A 14,374-nucleotide genomic window follows, 5' to 3' on the forward strand; every position below is an offset into this window, starting at 1 on the left:
TGAAGTGGGAGAAACAATAGAAAGACTCATCCTGTTTGTCTTTCTGATTGGCTCAAACTATTTCTTCTCAGGAAAAAGCAAAAAAAAGAGAACACCACCTATGGCAGCAGAGGAATCTATTCCGGAATAGTGTTACCATAGAAACAGTGCTAATAAATCTAGTTTTGGAGCTAAACGCCAGAGTTTTGCATCAGTGTAAGAGCACCAGGTCTGGAGCCAGTTTCAGGCTGAAGATGCAATGGAAAAACATGGACACACCCATTTTTGCCGCCACCGCCACCACAACAAATTTGGGAGGAAAATAATGCTGTAGACATTATTATTGCACCCGAACCACCGAGCAGACAAACAAACCGTGTAGAAATGTCCCTCAGATTACAGCAAAAGGTGCAAAAAAAAAAAATGGATGAAGGGAGGGAGCACAGCAAGATGGAGGTACGCGAGGAGGGAGTCAAAATAGGGGGAGACGGCGAGAGGAAGGCAGACACCGTCACCTACAGAGGGAGAGTCAGTATCAGAGAGGAAGATGTTCAGGACAGAAAGAGGCATCGGGAAAATGGAGGAGCTGGATTAAGGGGCATGGTTGTTTTTATTATTATTATTTTTTTTAAAAAGGGCGCAGAGAGGAGAGAAAAAGGCGTTCGGACAAGCGTAAAGCGTCAACAAAAGAGGCTAACAAAGAAAATCCCAATGGAGGCATCAATCACTGCCCCACTTATCCCTCCTCCCTCCGATTTTGAGCTTTTATTGAAAGGTTTGGGCCCATGTTTTCCCATTCTGTCACCTTCTTCCCCTTCTCCTCCCCCACCACGGTGCCACTCCCACCTCCTCCATCCATCCATCCATCCATCCATCCTCCCATCCATACATCTGTCCATCCATCTGTTCTCTCAAAACAACACCGACCCTCTCCCGTCTGCCTCCCATCCTCCGTCCAAGCTGGTTTATTCATCCATTTGTCTGAGAGAGGACAAAAACCCAGCTGCGGATGTAGCGGCTGGGATTTTCATCAGGTCCGACTGAATCTTAAATATGGTTGGTTTCACAAAGGAGCAGCAAAAGAAAGCAAAAGCAAATGATGGTTGATTATACATATGTATTAAAAAAAATAAATATGAAGAGCACCGACACAAGTCTATGCCCCCCACCCAATTACCCCTCCACCCCCTGCAGGACATGTTGTGTTCTTCGCTCTTCACACAAAAGAATCCCATTATGACGAGCGAGATGGATGAAGGGAACAATGGCACGTCCGATGAAAGACAAAAAAGGGGAAACGGTTCGTGGTCCTACCTTTCTGGCTCTGGGATTCATCCATGTTCTCCTCCATTATTGCAGGATACAGTCCCTTTGTGTCTGTTTTGTATCAAGCAGTTTGAAGCCTCTTGCTAGCTCGCAACACGGTGTGTGTGTGTATATGTGTGTGTGTGTGGGAGGCTCTCTCTCTCTCTCTCTCTCTCTCTGTTTTTTCCCTCCCTGCAGATGATGGAGGCTCAGGGAAGTCCCTGCTTTAACGTTGCTCTCTCTCCCTTTTCACCACTATTTCACTGAATGAGATCATAAATAGAAGCCATTAATCGTTCACCATGAAGAGATTTTAACACATTTAGGCGTATAAAAGGGAAGAGTAAGACACAAGACCTATTGTGCTTAAAACAAGCCAACACCAGTGAGAATATAAGGGATGAATTCATGCTAAACTAACTATTAAATCAAACCAAAGGGATGGTGACATATATTAAATGTAAGCCTCTATAGCCTCTAAAATGGGGGTTTATAGGCATGTCAGTTAATGTCTATCAGGCATCATCAAACTGAAGGAAACTGAAAATTAATATACAGTACTGTAACAATGTCCCCCAAAAAAGCTATAAATACCTGGCCAGTGAATAAGTGGCACCTTATCTTGCTCCAGATTACCAATTAATTTCATTGTTATTGTGTTTTGTGATGGATAATATTCCTGCTCCAACAACGTATTTATCATTGTTTATGGGACACGTTTACGACTGATGGTAAATCTGAACACTTGTTTTCCCCAAAAGAGGGATGGAAGGAGGAGGAGAGGAGAGGAGAGGAGAGGAGGAGAGGAGAGGAGAGGAGGGAGGAGGGGAGGGAGAGGAGAGGGAGAGAGAGATGAGGAGGAGGAGGAGGAGGAGGAGGGAGGGGAGGGGAGGGGAGGGGAGGGAGAGGAGAGGAGAGGAGAGGAGAGGAGAGGAGAGGAGGGGAGGGGAGGGGAGGGGAGGGAGAGGGGAGGGGAGGGGAGGGGAGGAGAGGAGAGGAGAGGGAGAAGAGGAGAGGAGAGGAGAGGAGGGAGAGGAGAGGAGTGGAGGAGAGGAGAGGAGAGGAGAGGAGGAGAGGGAGCATTAACCTAGCATTAGCTTAGCTAGAATTCTATGGACCCAGACAGGGGTCAGACCCACCAATAGCTCCACTGCACAGTTTTTCTGTCCTTCTTCAATCAACTGAATTTGGGAACTGATATTTATGATGACGGTAGCAACAAAACCCAACCTTTGCTTTTTACATCACTCTTTTATATAACATTGTAAACACCTTCTTATCTCTTATCTTAGAACAATTATCCAAAGTACAACTCTATTTTACTTCTAAAAGTGCTTTATTTTGTTTACTTTTATGCACCAATAACACCAGATCAAATTCCTTGTTTGTGCAGTTCTGCTTAATAAATTTTATTCTCATACCGACACTTTGGTTGCATTTTGTTGCAGCTTTCAAAGTTGCCAATTCACTGAATTTCAGCTCTAGTGGTCAAATGTTGCCATCTGGTGGTCTTGTTAGGGTTTTTTAATGACACGCCAAATCCAGCCATTCTTTGTTTTTTAAAAGTTCATTTTAACTGCAAATGAGTTTAAATAAATAATGCCCAACTGTGTGCATTACATAAATGCTCTGTTTATTCCAGCAGTGAAAATATGGTTTACAGATGCAGCTTCAGCTGTTTGTGATCGAGCCGACAGCCTTGCCTGTGTTTCGGTTTATTTTTAATCACATATAACTGGTTTTCTGCTCTTTCAGCCAAAATGTTTAGTTTTAACTTGCTTCTTCTCTGGACATTTTACAAAGTTGTGAATGGACAATAGCCACATGGCCCTTTGGATGTATTAAAATGGATTTTTATTGTTGTTGACATTTTCATTGACAAAAAAAGGCAATCTGCAAGAAATGTTGTTTGTGTCCGGCTACTGCTGGCACCCAAAGAGCTGATACTGCTGCTGCAGCTCCTCCATGCCCAGGCAGGTGGGTCGGTGCTGCTCGGACTGACACTCTGGATCTGTGGGCCAGTACTCAACCCAGGTCCTCTCACCGAGAACATACTGAAACCTGCGGATGCAAGGGACAAATCTGTGGCCACGCTTGAACCAATATGGATATAATTCCGGAATGTGGCTGCCAGGAAACTGTGGATTCGCAGATTTGCATTCCCAAATGAAACAAACTTACGTTTGCGCCCGGTCGTCCCTGTGAATGTCTTTGGACGACCCCATGAGGAGGTAGGTTTTTCCTTTGGTCAGGCCTAAAGATTCCCTGCAGTGTTGGTAACTGAGGAATGGACGCAGTTTTCCCTGAGGAGCCACATCGGAACTTCCTGAAAGAAAAGCAGGATTCATTCATTCATTCATTGATTCATTCATTCAAACCTTCATCTCGGTCGGCAAACGTCACTGCGAGAAAAGCAGCAACATCAGCTGCTTCCTGCACCCTTTACCGGGTCTGCAGGGTGGCAGAGTGTCACCTAAGGGACTCCGGATACGCACCTGACTTGATGACTTCCAATATCCTCATTGTGTATACGTCAGTGGACAGGTCAGCTTTAAATTGTTCCACTCTTACTTTATACACTGAGGACAGACAACGCATACGGTGAGCTCATCGGTTCTTCGCTGACTTAGCCCCGTCTACTTTTAACAAGAGTCACTAACCATAATCGATCTTGCTGGTGGCCGTGGTCTCACAAGACTTCTCTGTTCGCACGTGGTTGCTGATTTTACCTTTCTGCTGCAGACTGCAATTTTCTGTGGACACGAAACATAAAGAAACATATACAGTATGTCGGGCAAGAGTATCTAAGGATCCCTCAGGGGAAGCATATATATTTACCTTCAGCACATGTGCATTGTTCACCCCGACAGAGTCGCAACAACTTTCCGGCTTCCCTCTGTGGATGGTAGAATTTCACACAATGTGTTTCTGGGATGGGAGAGAAAGGTTCAAAAGCTCACACGTTGCACACGGCAATTAAAGACATCCAAGATCAATTAGGAATGTTGAAACTCTTAAAGGTTTCTCAGTGGCTCCGTGGCCGGCAGTCAAAGAAGAGATCTCCAAGGTAACATCTCTGAAACTCACGGTCATAGTATTCGTAGACGGACACAGCAGCTGGTTGTAAGACGCCAACTTTGAGCTTCTGGTGGATCCTGAAGGTGATTTCTTCTGGCTTTCGGTGAGAAACCTGTGGTGGGATGGAAATTGAGACTAAGAAAAAGCGCGGCGGAAAGAAAACCTGCGCCAGAGAGAAACGGGGGGCGGGGTCACCTTATCCAGGTAGAGGATGAGTGAGCCTCTCTCCGACAGGACCGTGTTCATCTCGTACTTTGAAATGACGCGAGCGCGGCCTTTGGACAACTGCACACAAACACACGGGTCAGACGTGGACGTGTGTGCGCTCGTGCACCTGCGGGCGTGTGAACCATCTTACCAAGTCCAGGTCGTTGGTGTTAACAGTGAAGCCAGTTAGTAAACCAATATCCAAGATCGACATGGTTGCGTCCCGCTCCTTGTTCTTGTAGCTGATTCAGAAAATGAAAGGATGTAAAAACTCAATTCCAGTTCAAAAATTAAAATAGAACCAGGCCGGTGGTACTTACAAAACATCTATTCTCAGCTTGTACACCATTTCATTTTCATCCTGTTTTTCTGTAGGCAGGAAAACACTTTTTTTTAAGCTGTCGGTCGATTCGTTTCTCCCCAGAAGTGTCCAAAAGAGAGCAATGGGGGATGGGGAAGAAAAGCACACAACTGACCTGGGATCAGCTGCACCGACAGGTTAAACTTCTGACAGTCGCTCTCTTTTTCTTTGGGCAAAGCGTAATACAGCGACACCATCTGTCACACAGAGAGGGGAGGTGGTCAACGCAGTGCGGAGGCCGTCCTGACTAATGTGGCCTTCAGCAAGTAAACGTGGATAAGCGTATCAGCCGATAAACGGTACCATCACAGTTGCTTCGCCCGATCCTGTGGCCGTCACCGTCACGTCCTGGTTGATTTCATTGATCTGAGGGAATTGAAATCAGCGCACACGTTTCAGCAGGTGAGAAGAGGAGGGTCACTTCCTGGCGAGGCCGTCTAATATTTTACCCTGGTCGTTCTCGTGGTGTAGTGGTTGTCCCTGTTCAGCTTGTACTTGTCAGGTGCGGCTCGGCCGGGCAGCTTAACGTCCACATTAAGATCGTAGTCTGGTTCTTTAGCATTAGCCCAGTACTCAGCTACTGCCTGGTAAACAATTATAGTAGCCTGGGGAAAGAAACACGGGAAGAGAGTCACGTGAAAGAGATCTTTGTAAATGGACTTTAAAGAGAATAATGGAAAGAATCTGGGAGTTACCTGGGTTGATCCGTAGCCTCCGCCCACCTTCTGCTGTTTGTTCAACCACCTGACGATCGGTCTGGCATCTTCAAACAACTTCACCAACACAAATTCAAAGGCTGAAGCGTCTTAGACAAGATAACACCTTAACTGAACAATTAAACAGCCTATTATACGTTTTCTTACCTTGGCTTTTACCAGAGCGAGCAGTCCGTAAGCTGTGGCCTCCAGTTGGTAAACACGGCCCTTAGGTACTGGCCAGTGGGACAGCTCTAAGCAGGACATGCACAAATACAGATTTGTTATTGGGTCGACCCACCAAAGTGAACGGAATCTGTCTAAAATGAGAGAAATACTGTTGCACGACCAAACCTGGGGAAATAAATTTGAAGAGGATGTCTCGGTTGAGCTTATTCTCATTTGCCAGTGCGTAGGATGTCATGGTGACCGCGTAAGGGTTAATGAGGGTGGGCAGACGCGTCTGTAGATAAGTCACTGCCTTCTCTATACTGTTTGGCAAACTCTGGGTGGAACAAGAGGGCGGCATTAATGTCCGATATAGCTTCACTGAAGCCGGAAATGTCAGGCTAGATGGGTAAAGTCCTTACGTTTACAGTGGCGGCGCACAGTTGGCGCGATTCCTGCATGGCGATGAGGCAGAAAGCTGTCATGGAGGCATCTGAGTCGCCGCCGCGCACATCACCCTACATGAGCAGAGACGTGTTTTTATTTGTATAAAAGGCTCATCGGCCCCATGTGAACGTCCTCAACTCAATCCTTTTTCACTATAAAAATGAAGTGCGAAGGGAAACGTACAATCATCTCGCCGTGGATCATTGTTCCAAGTTCTTTAAACATGCCGTCAGGTTGCTGAGTATTCAGAATCAGATACTTCACAGCCTCGCAGATCATGTTGTCGGGCACGGCCACCAGGTTGTTGGCCATGGCGAACACCTTGGCCACATAAGCAGTCAGCCTGAAGAAGTCACAGGGTAGTTTCTTAATTTCCTCACACATCTGGGTGCCTATGATATCCAAAGTATGGTCCCGTTCGGATGCCTCACCAGGTGCTGCTTTTGTAACTGGTCCACACAGCAAAAGATCCATCTCCTTTGCGGTAAGCAAGCTGGTTCTTGTAGCCTAGACAACAAAAAACACATTTACCCTTCATTTATTTGATTCGATCTAACCTTTATTTAACCAGTCTGGGCCCGTTGAAGGTGAGCTTACCAGTCCTTATGTGTTGGAGGGCTTCGTCACGTTTCTCAAACCCTACAGTCTCCCACTGGTTCGTTTTATCCAGGTATGTGGTTGCGATGACAGGCAAGGTCGTGTGGATCATGTTCTGCTCGCCACAACCAGAAGGCTGGTAGATCAGACTGCCCATGGATGTCCCACTAATGGCATTCTCCACCAGTGAAGATATTTCTTTTAGGCCTGCAGATACAAAGGAAAAACCTCGAATCTGACGCATTTCACCTGAATCTTGGAGACGATTACCTCTGAAAACAAGGAGAATGTTGGGACTACAGACAAAAGCACGAAGGATTCCAGCCCAGCACCGGTCCCATCCCCAATCACCGGAGGTGGAAATAAACGGTCTAATACCGTCGTATATGTAAGCACCATCGCATAAGACAACGTCTCACCTGTCACAGAGATTTGCGTCTTTGCTGGTGTGTTTGGAGCCATATCTTTCTTTGGAATGTTGCTGTTGAGGACTGCTTCTTGTTTACCACCTAAAGAGAAACGGCGGGTGGGTTCAGAGATCAGATAGAAGAGACAAAAGCTTTTGGTTGTAACAATGCAGCCACCACATTAATACACTCACCTGTCTTGCTTGGGTCTAGAACGACAGTCTGAGGGGATTTGACCAGCACACCTGCAGGCTACAGACAACAATTTGTAACTGATTAAAACCCACATTCTTAACTAAAGTCTTGTCTCGTCTTCTTAACCACTTCACGGGGGGGGTACATGATGGCTGCAGGCAGGGTATACCCCTGGATGCCTTGCCAGTTCATCGCAGGGCCCTAAATGAGCATTTGTGGGCTCGGTGCCTTGCTCAAGGGTACCTCGGCAGAGCTCTGAAGATGTTTTGGCATCTTCCCCTACTAGCAGAACACCTTCCATGTTTTGTCTGCAGTGGGGCTGAAACTGTGAACCCTCCCCTTCTCGGGCCAGTTCCCAACAATCGGAGCTACCCCCGCCCACCCAACAGACAGAGCATCTACTGCCCACCGCCCAGTTGTGCAGCAGCAAGAAACCGTCTGAAAGTGAGTTCCACCAGCAATTAAAAGGTCTAAAAAGGTTGAGAGTTTCTCTTACCACCACCCTCAGCATCTTCATGATACCGTCGTTGAGTGACGAGTCTTTAACAGCTGCTTTCACCTCAATGGGAAGTTCTCCTTCCTTCATGGGAATGACAATGAAGGGCACAGATCGTGTAGTTTGGGCCCCAACCATGACCTCCTGCCTGAATGTGCCGCGCTTCGAGGCGGAGCTGCACACGTTTGGTTCCTCGATTAGACTCACGCGTACCTTGAAAATAGGTGTAAGTGTAGTTAATCCCCAACGCTGCAGTAAATCATCAACTATACAACTAAACAGTCCTCAGACTCATCATCTATCCGCACGTTGTTAAACTTCCCTGTGGTGAAGTGGCACAAACTTACAGTGATGATGTCGGGGCTGTAGTTGTGAAGGATGGCTTTGATTTCAAGCTGCTCTCCACGGACCGCAGAGTAGGGAACCCGCAGGTCAATGAAGAATTCCTTCCGGACAATTATCTCCAATGGCTCGCCGACACAGATTCCTTCAATGAAAAGGAGCGTTAAAGGAGAGAATGATCAGAGGAGTGAAAAGAGACGCTAGCCGGGGACAATCCTCACCGTGTGTTTTCGACAGGCTGATTCCGGTAAACTGCCAGGTTGTGATTGAGTCTTGCAAGGGGACGTTTTTCACAAAAGAAGTGGTGTCACTGCAAAGCAATCGCGTCAGTCTTAAATCCCAGCAGCGTCCTTGTCGGGGTTTGTTTTCTTAGTGCGTTTGAAGCTCACCAGTTGGGCGATTTCAACGGGCACGCAGGCAGCGTGATGTCAGACCACAGCCAACTTTCTGGGAATTGGGTGCGAGAAGTAATTTCGTCGTTGTCCATATAACTGTTGTCTGCTTCGTCGCCTAAAATATCACCATAGAAGGGTATTATTAAAGACACCAAACATCCACTTCAATCCATCCCTTTCCTCATCCGGTCCCTTACTGCGGGCCAGCTGAAGGTTTTCCTCCTGAGACTCGGCTCGCCGGATCTCCATGACCTTGCAGCAGTGCACGAAGGCTTGGGCACAGGCTTCACCATCCGTGATGTATTCTCCACGCCTCTCGCAGGTGTATGAGAGAGGGCTGAGCCTCATTCCCTCCAGACAACAGTCCCGAAGCAGAGCATCCTTATATTGGCCCGCTGGAGGGACAGCAGGAGAAAATTTTAAAAGAAAGCGGTCAGGATTTTAAACCCGTAAGGTCCAAATAACTTCCTCCCGAGCCTGACTGATTATGGACTCTCAGAAGTGTGGCTGCATTTTCTTACATAATGTGGTGATGACCTCTGTTATAGTGGTTGCTCGTCTATTTCTTGAGGGGACTTGGCATTTTAGTTCTGGAAAGCCAGCACAGTTGGTCAGTTTTTATAAGGGGACAGTATATCAGACCATAAGGCTAATGGGGGGGGCAGGTGATTTACCTTGTCGGTAGGTAGTGCCAGAAGCAGTGTTGGACTCAAACAACAGACCAGCATCACTAAACACAGTCAAACCATTCCTCCCTCCGCCTGGTGTGCAGCCTGTATCGTATTTCTCCACAATGTCCCAGATCTGGAAAGGTGGAGAATCATTTGTAAAGGATGGAAAATCTAATTAAAGCTGTTCTGTGAACTACAGCGTCGCAGGCTGTCGCCTATTTTGAAATTGAGAAATGACCTTTTTCTGTGTCAGACGGTGTTTGTTGTTCAGGACATAGACACCTTTGTCAACAGCCACCAGTCCCACGGTCGCTGTTGGGTCTCCAGTGACCTTTAGACCAAACATCCTGCGGGGTTCGTACGACGGATTAGGCCTTGTTGATTCCAGCTTCAGCTACAGGAAAAGGGGTGAATATTTTTACGACACTTTTGCAATATTGAAGAGACACATTGTTTGTCAAAATTTTGTTTTATCCCCCCTCCTCCAATTAAATGACCACTCTGTGTATGCAACCCACTTAAACAGACTCACCGAGCCCATGCAGGTGTCTTTGACGTCCACCCATACAGAGTCGGACACCACTTCATTGTCATTTGTGTGGTAATAGGCCACGATGCGGAAGGATGGCACCATATCCTTGGTGATTGGAAGGATCAGGGAAATCAGTACTTGGCCTCTTGTATTGTATCTGCCATGGCTCACCAGCTGACCTCTGCTTGAGATCTGGAGAGAAATATTCACGTCATTGACATGGGCAGGTAATGGCTGCAGGATAGAACACAACTGGTTTTACAAGATACACAGACACAAAACGTTTCTCACCAGGTAAGTGATGTCTTGATTTAACTGCTTGTTGAGGTTCAGGTTGATTTTGAGGTTGTCTCCTAATTCCAGTTCAGCTGTATCAACACCTGCAGAAACAACGCTCATCGTGAATTACAGTCGATGGAACTGTGAATTCGGCAACAACTCAACAACTTCGTGTGGTGTTTCTGAGGATGCTGCCCACCTATGTGGATGTAGTTTTTGCCTTTGGTGTCATAAGGGTCAGCTGACATCGTGGCTGTTGCTTGCCTTGCCGGCGTGAGGCGAGGATCTTTGGTCTTTGCCTGAAATTATGGGCACACAACAAAAAAAGGACTAAAATCTTTTCAAGTACATTCATACATATGTCAACCAACCAATATAAAATTACTCTTAATATTAATCTCTTTACAGCATACATACAGTGAGTAAAAGCTTGTTAACATTGGCTACAGTATTGACTGTGAGCCTGGCCAAGCCGTTATCCGCAGTGAAGCCCTCCACAGGACCTGGCTCAACCACAACACCGACACCTCCTGCAGGGCTGCCGTCAGGATTCAAAACCTCAACCTGCAAGCAGACGCATGCACGTACACCAAATGACTTGCATTAGTCAAAGCCCCTTTCGTGTAAGGAAAATGGGTTGTAAAGTGCACCAGTGTGGGTGACGCCTTACCGCGACATCAAAAGACATTCCAGGTTTAAAGTATTTTGGTGTTTTCCTGAAGTGAATGGTGTACGGCGATGTGACGATCTGGATATTTCTCAGCTCGGTCTCGACCATTTCACCACCTGTGGACACAGACGCAAACATTCCAACCTGTAGACCAGGTGCCTCCAAAGACTGGTGATGGATAATTACTCACACAGAGAGTGCAAATACTGTAAAATATGACTTCAGAAGTTTTTTGTACACAATAAGGATGAATTTGGCTTTTTTTCCATTGTGCCTTCTTACCATCTCCCGTCAGCACAGTAGCAGCCACAAATATGTACCCCCCCACCAGTTCCTGGATGTTTGGGAATGAGTTTGTGATGTGCGCTCTCTTCAGCGTCACCGTTCCCCTTCCTTCCACAACCTGACATGACGTGACGGAAAGTTACGGTGAGCACAGCATCGTAGTACAGCAACACAAGCCAGTGTTCTCTTATACATCAATGTAAAACTGGATTAGTTACGGATGTCAGATCACTGGGACGCTCACCGGCACTCTCTGAAGAGAACTGGGAAAGCTGCTTTTAATTTTATTCGGACCGTCCTTCATAAAACCAAAAACCACGTGAGCATTTCCATCAACCTCTTCTCCAAACAGGTACCTGTAAGACAAGTAAAAGCAAGAATAAGAATAAGAACAAGAATAAGAATAATTTACTGTTGTTATTATCACTTACGTAGCTTTGATGTCGACAACTAATTCTTGATCGTCGACATAAAAGAAGGGACTGTCGGGTTTCAGTTTCACTTCAAAACTTGGCAGAACTGCAAAATGAAAAGCACACATCCTCGTCAGGCCCCTGGCGGTGTGGATTTTAGTTTCCTCACCATTTCCTGGCAGAGAATAAAGGCTATACCATATTCTTTGACCTCAAACTCGGCAGCAAAGCTCTGCTGTGGGTTGCTTTGGAACTTGGCCACCACTTTCCAGACTCCGGGACTGCACGTGAACACATGTGTTGTCAAGTTTACAACATTCAAAACATTCTAGATATTGTAATGACGTGATAGAGGATCTACTGGTTGTAACTGGAAAAAGAGGGTGAATTTAGCTTTAATTTATATTCTGATTATATGCGGAAGCATCAAAGTAAAGAATCCTAATGGATATCAAAATGTATCACTCTTGATTTGATTTAAACGATGGAAAATACACACCTGACAATTTCACCAAGTTTGTAATCTCCAGAGTGCATCCCTTGTGACAGAGAAACTGGATCCACTGGTAAAACAATCCCATCAGGAGTCTACAAATGAGCAACCGCTTTTTTTCAATATCCTCAATTGGCTTTATGATTTTGATCTGCTCAAGGGAAATAAAATACAATACCACAATCTCAATAGAGATAGACGCATCATTTTTGACTGCGTCATCTCTTTCCACAGGCTCCATGCGAGGTGTAACTCCAAATATCCTGTAGTGAACTGACAGAGAGGGAGAGAAAATTCCCAACTGAGTCTCATTAAGAGGACGGCACCCATCTTTGTGTCGCCTGTATCCACATTTCTCTTCGTAACTTTGACTCTCTCTCCCATTTAACTTCCTTTGACCTCACCTTTGCTGTTGGGCGTGTAGAGGGTTTTGTCGGTCTGGATAAAAATGTAGCCAGACTGGAAGGACACCAAGACAACCTTCTCCAAGAGTCGATCAGGGAACTGGGCTTGGAGGTACACATACTGCTTCATATTAGGATCTTTACTGAAGTCACCTGGAGGAATCTGAAAGCAGTACGTTGCACAGTTTAGGACCTCTTGGATGCATTATGCAAGCAGACAGTGACAGAAGCACCTCATGTACTGTATCATGAAGGTATTTAATTCACCCTAAGGCTTCCAAGCGCCTGGAATTTATTTGCGCTGTTGAGGGTCACGGACGTGAACGCCAGCCTCGAGGACTTGGTGGGATGGTTCATCACATTGATGTCCACCTTGATGTTTCCTCCTGCGCAGTCTTGACACTCCACAAAGATGTTCTCTGTTGTCCCAACCCGCAGCAAGTTGGGAGCAGACAGCACCTGACTGCCAAACAAAGAGAGGAACACAATCATGAAGTTGCTAACTTTTCAAATCATTCCCATGTACACTACACACTCTATGGGCACTATGCGTTAGGGGAAGAAAAGCTGGGAAAAAAGATGTACTTTATTCATCCCCGTAGGGAAATTGAATTGTAGTAGCAACCTATACAAAGTATAGAAACAGAATAAATAAATACAAATAAGATTAGAATGTTATAAGCATATATACAGCATATATTATAAGTATATATATATAATATACACAATATATACATATTATAATATATACATATTATAAGTATATATACATAAATATAGAATAAAATAGAAATAAAATTACAACATAAACATTACACAATTATTGTTGAGTTGGTTTGGGTGAATTATAGAGTTTAATGGCAGAAAGGATCCATCAGGTTGGTTGAATTAGTGATTAGTGACTAATCAGTGATCTAATGATGATTTTGATTAATGTCCAGCTCTTGGTCAATGCAACGTTTCATCAGTGGTCCCAATTCTGTTTGCAGACTCCAACCTTTGGACCAGATTTGGGCCAAATGAAAGAAAAAAAAACTAACAAACAAACACAAACTGCACTTCAGTTCACCTTTATGTAAGGTCAGCACAGAGTTCTGAACTGAGGTGTGTTATGTGGTGTTTCTATGCACTCTTTATACTGATTAAAGTCATAACAGTAATATTGTTTGCAAAACAGGTTAAATCCAAGAAAATGCACATTAGAAAACCACAAGTCTTGATATTTCTACATTGTGTTGTTACAGTTTGATTTAGTTATATGAGAGAAAATGTACAAAGATTATAAATAATAATGAAAGAAGGTTCTTACAGTGGAGCTCCATCTGTAACCGAGGTGAGAGTGGCAATGGCCGCAGAGACCAGGAGACACAGCAGAGTCCGGCCCATGGCGATCCTGACCCGCTGTCGATGTGAAGCTTCGATCGACCGCACGTCCCTTTTATCCCCCCTCACCTCGCTGCACCTCCCACAGTGTTTATTTGGGATGCGCATTTCAACACAGACAAACAGTAATTTCCCAGCAGCGGTTGGGAAACTGTTTGCTATCTCTGATCCGGGAGACAAACAACTGAAAATCAATGAAACTGACCACATCATGACGAAGTGATGAAAGAAGCACATTTCCACTGGTTTCAGGGTCTCAAATATGGTTATTTGCTTCTGTTGTCAGGAAATGTTAAAATACAGTTCTTCTTAATAGGTTTAATGGTGTGTAATGGTGGTGGGTAATTTTGTACAGTGCTGTACGTTTTTTTGGAGATGCTAATTTCCCTGATGGACAACCCCTAAAGGGATCAATAAAGTACTCTGATTCTGATTCTGATTCTTGTACCCAGAAAAGCACGACTTTTTGAGTTCCCGTCAGTCTCCTCTGGTCACACAGGTCTATACTAATAATAATAATATTAATAATAATGAAGAGATGGTTGGAAAAGAGTAGTGCTTCAGATGTCTCG

General features: G+C 45.2%; 2 protein-coding genes across 2 annotated transcripts in view; both read right to left on the reverse strand.

Annotated features, from left to right (window-relative positions):
* LOC130527377 (neuronal membrane glycoprotein M6-a-like) overlaps window positions 1–1,455 on the reverse strand; it is a 10,712-nt gene extending 9,257 nt beyond the window's left edge. The window contains exon 1 of the mRNA XM_057035775.1: window positions 1,294–1,455. Coding sequence (XP_056891755.1) covers window positions 1,294–1,330 — 37 coding nt within the window. The 5' untranslated portion in view covers window positions 1,331–1,455. The remainder of the gene's footprint in view (window positions 1–1,293) is intronic.
* A 1,660-nt stretch (window positions 1,456–3,115) lies between these two features.
* On the reverse strand, window positions 3,116–13,885 carry LOC130527734 (complement C3-like). Its single transcript, XM_057036449.1, has 43 exons — window positions 13,729–13,885; window positions 12,687–12,882; window positions 12,420–12,582; window positions 12,194–12,288; window positions 12,022–12,110; window positions 11,721–11,803; window positions 11,541–11,628; window positions 11,354–11,465; window positions 11,107–11,227; window positions 10,825–10,940; window positions 10,572–10,718; window positions 10,354–10,453; window positions 10,167–10,255; window positions 9,876–10,067; window positions 9,582–9,737; window positions 9,347–9,476; window positions 9,194–9,262; window positions 8,870–9,067; window positions 8,667–8,787; window positions 8,499–8,587; window positions 8,283–8,422; window positions 7,936–8,148; window positions 7,439–7,496; window positions 7,257–7,346; window positions 6,838–7,044; window positions 6,672–6,747; window positions 6,424–6,583; window positions 6,216–6,311; window positions 5,980–6,130; window positions 5,794–5,879; window positions 5,626–5,703; window positions 5,380–5,535; window positions 5,234–5,296; window positions 5,046–5,127; window positions 4,890–4,938; window positions 4,721–4,811; window positions 4,558–4,647; window positions 4,372–4,474; window positions 4,123–4,212; window positions 3,945–4,037; window positions 3,780–3,863; window positions 3,466–3,610; window positions 3,116–3,345 (listed from the first exon to the last, which is right to left on the reverse strand). Exons 1-43 carry the CDS (start codon window positions 13,803–13,805, stop codon window positions 3,204–3,206), a joined length of 4,974 nt encoding a protein of 1,657 aa, XP_056892429.1. The 5' UTR covers window positions 13,806–13,885; the 3' UTR covers window positions 3,116–3,203.
* Window positions 13,886–14,374: the final 489 nt, after the last annotated feature.

Source organism: Takifugu flavidus, chromosome 6 (assembly GCF_003711565.1).
Source record: "Takifugu flavidus isolate HTHZ2018 chromosome 6, ASM371156v2, whole genome shotgun sequence".
NCBI lineage: Eukaryota > Metazoa > Chordata > Actinopteri > Tetraodontiformes > Tetraodontidae > Takifugu > Takifugu flavidus.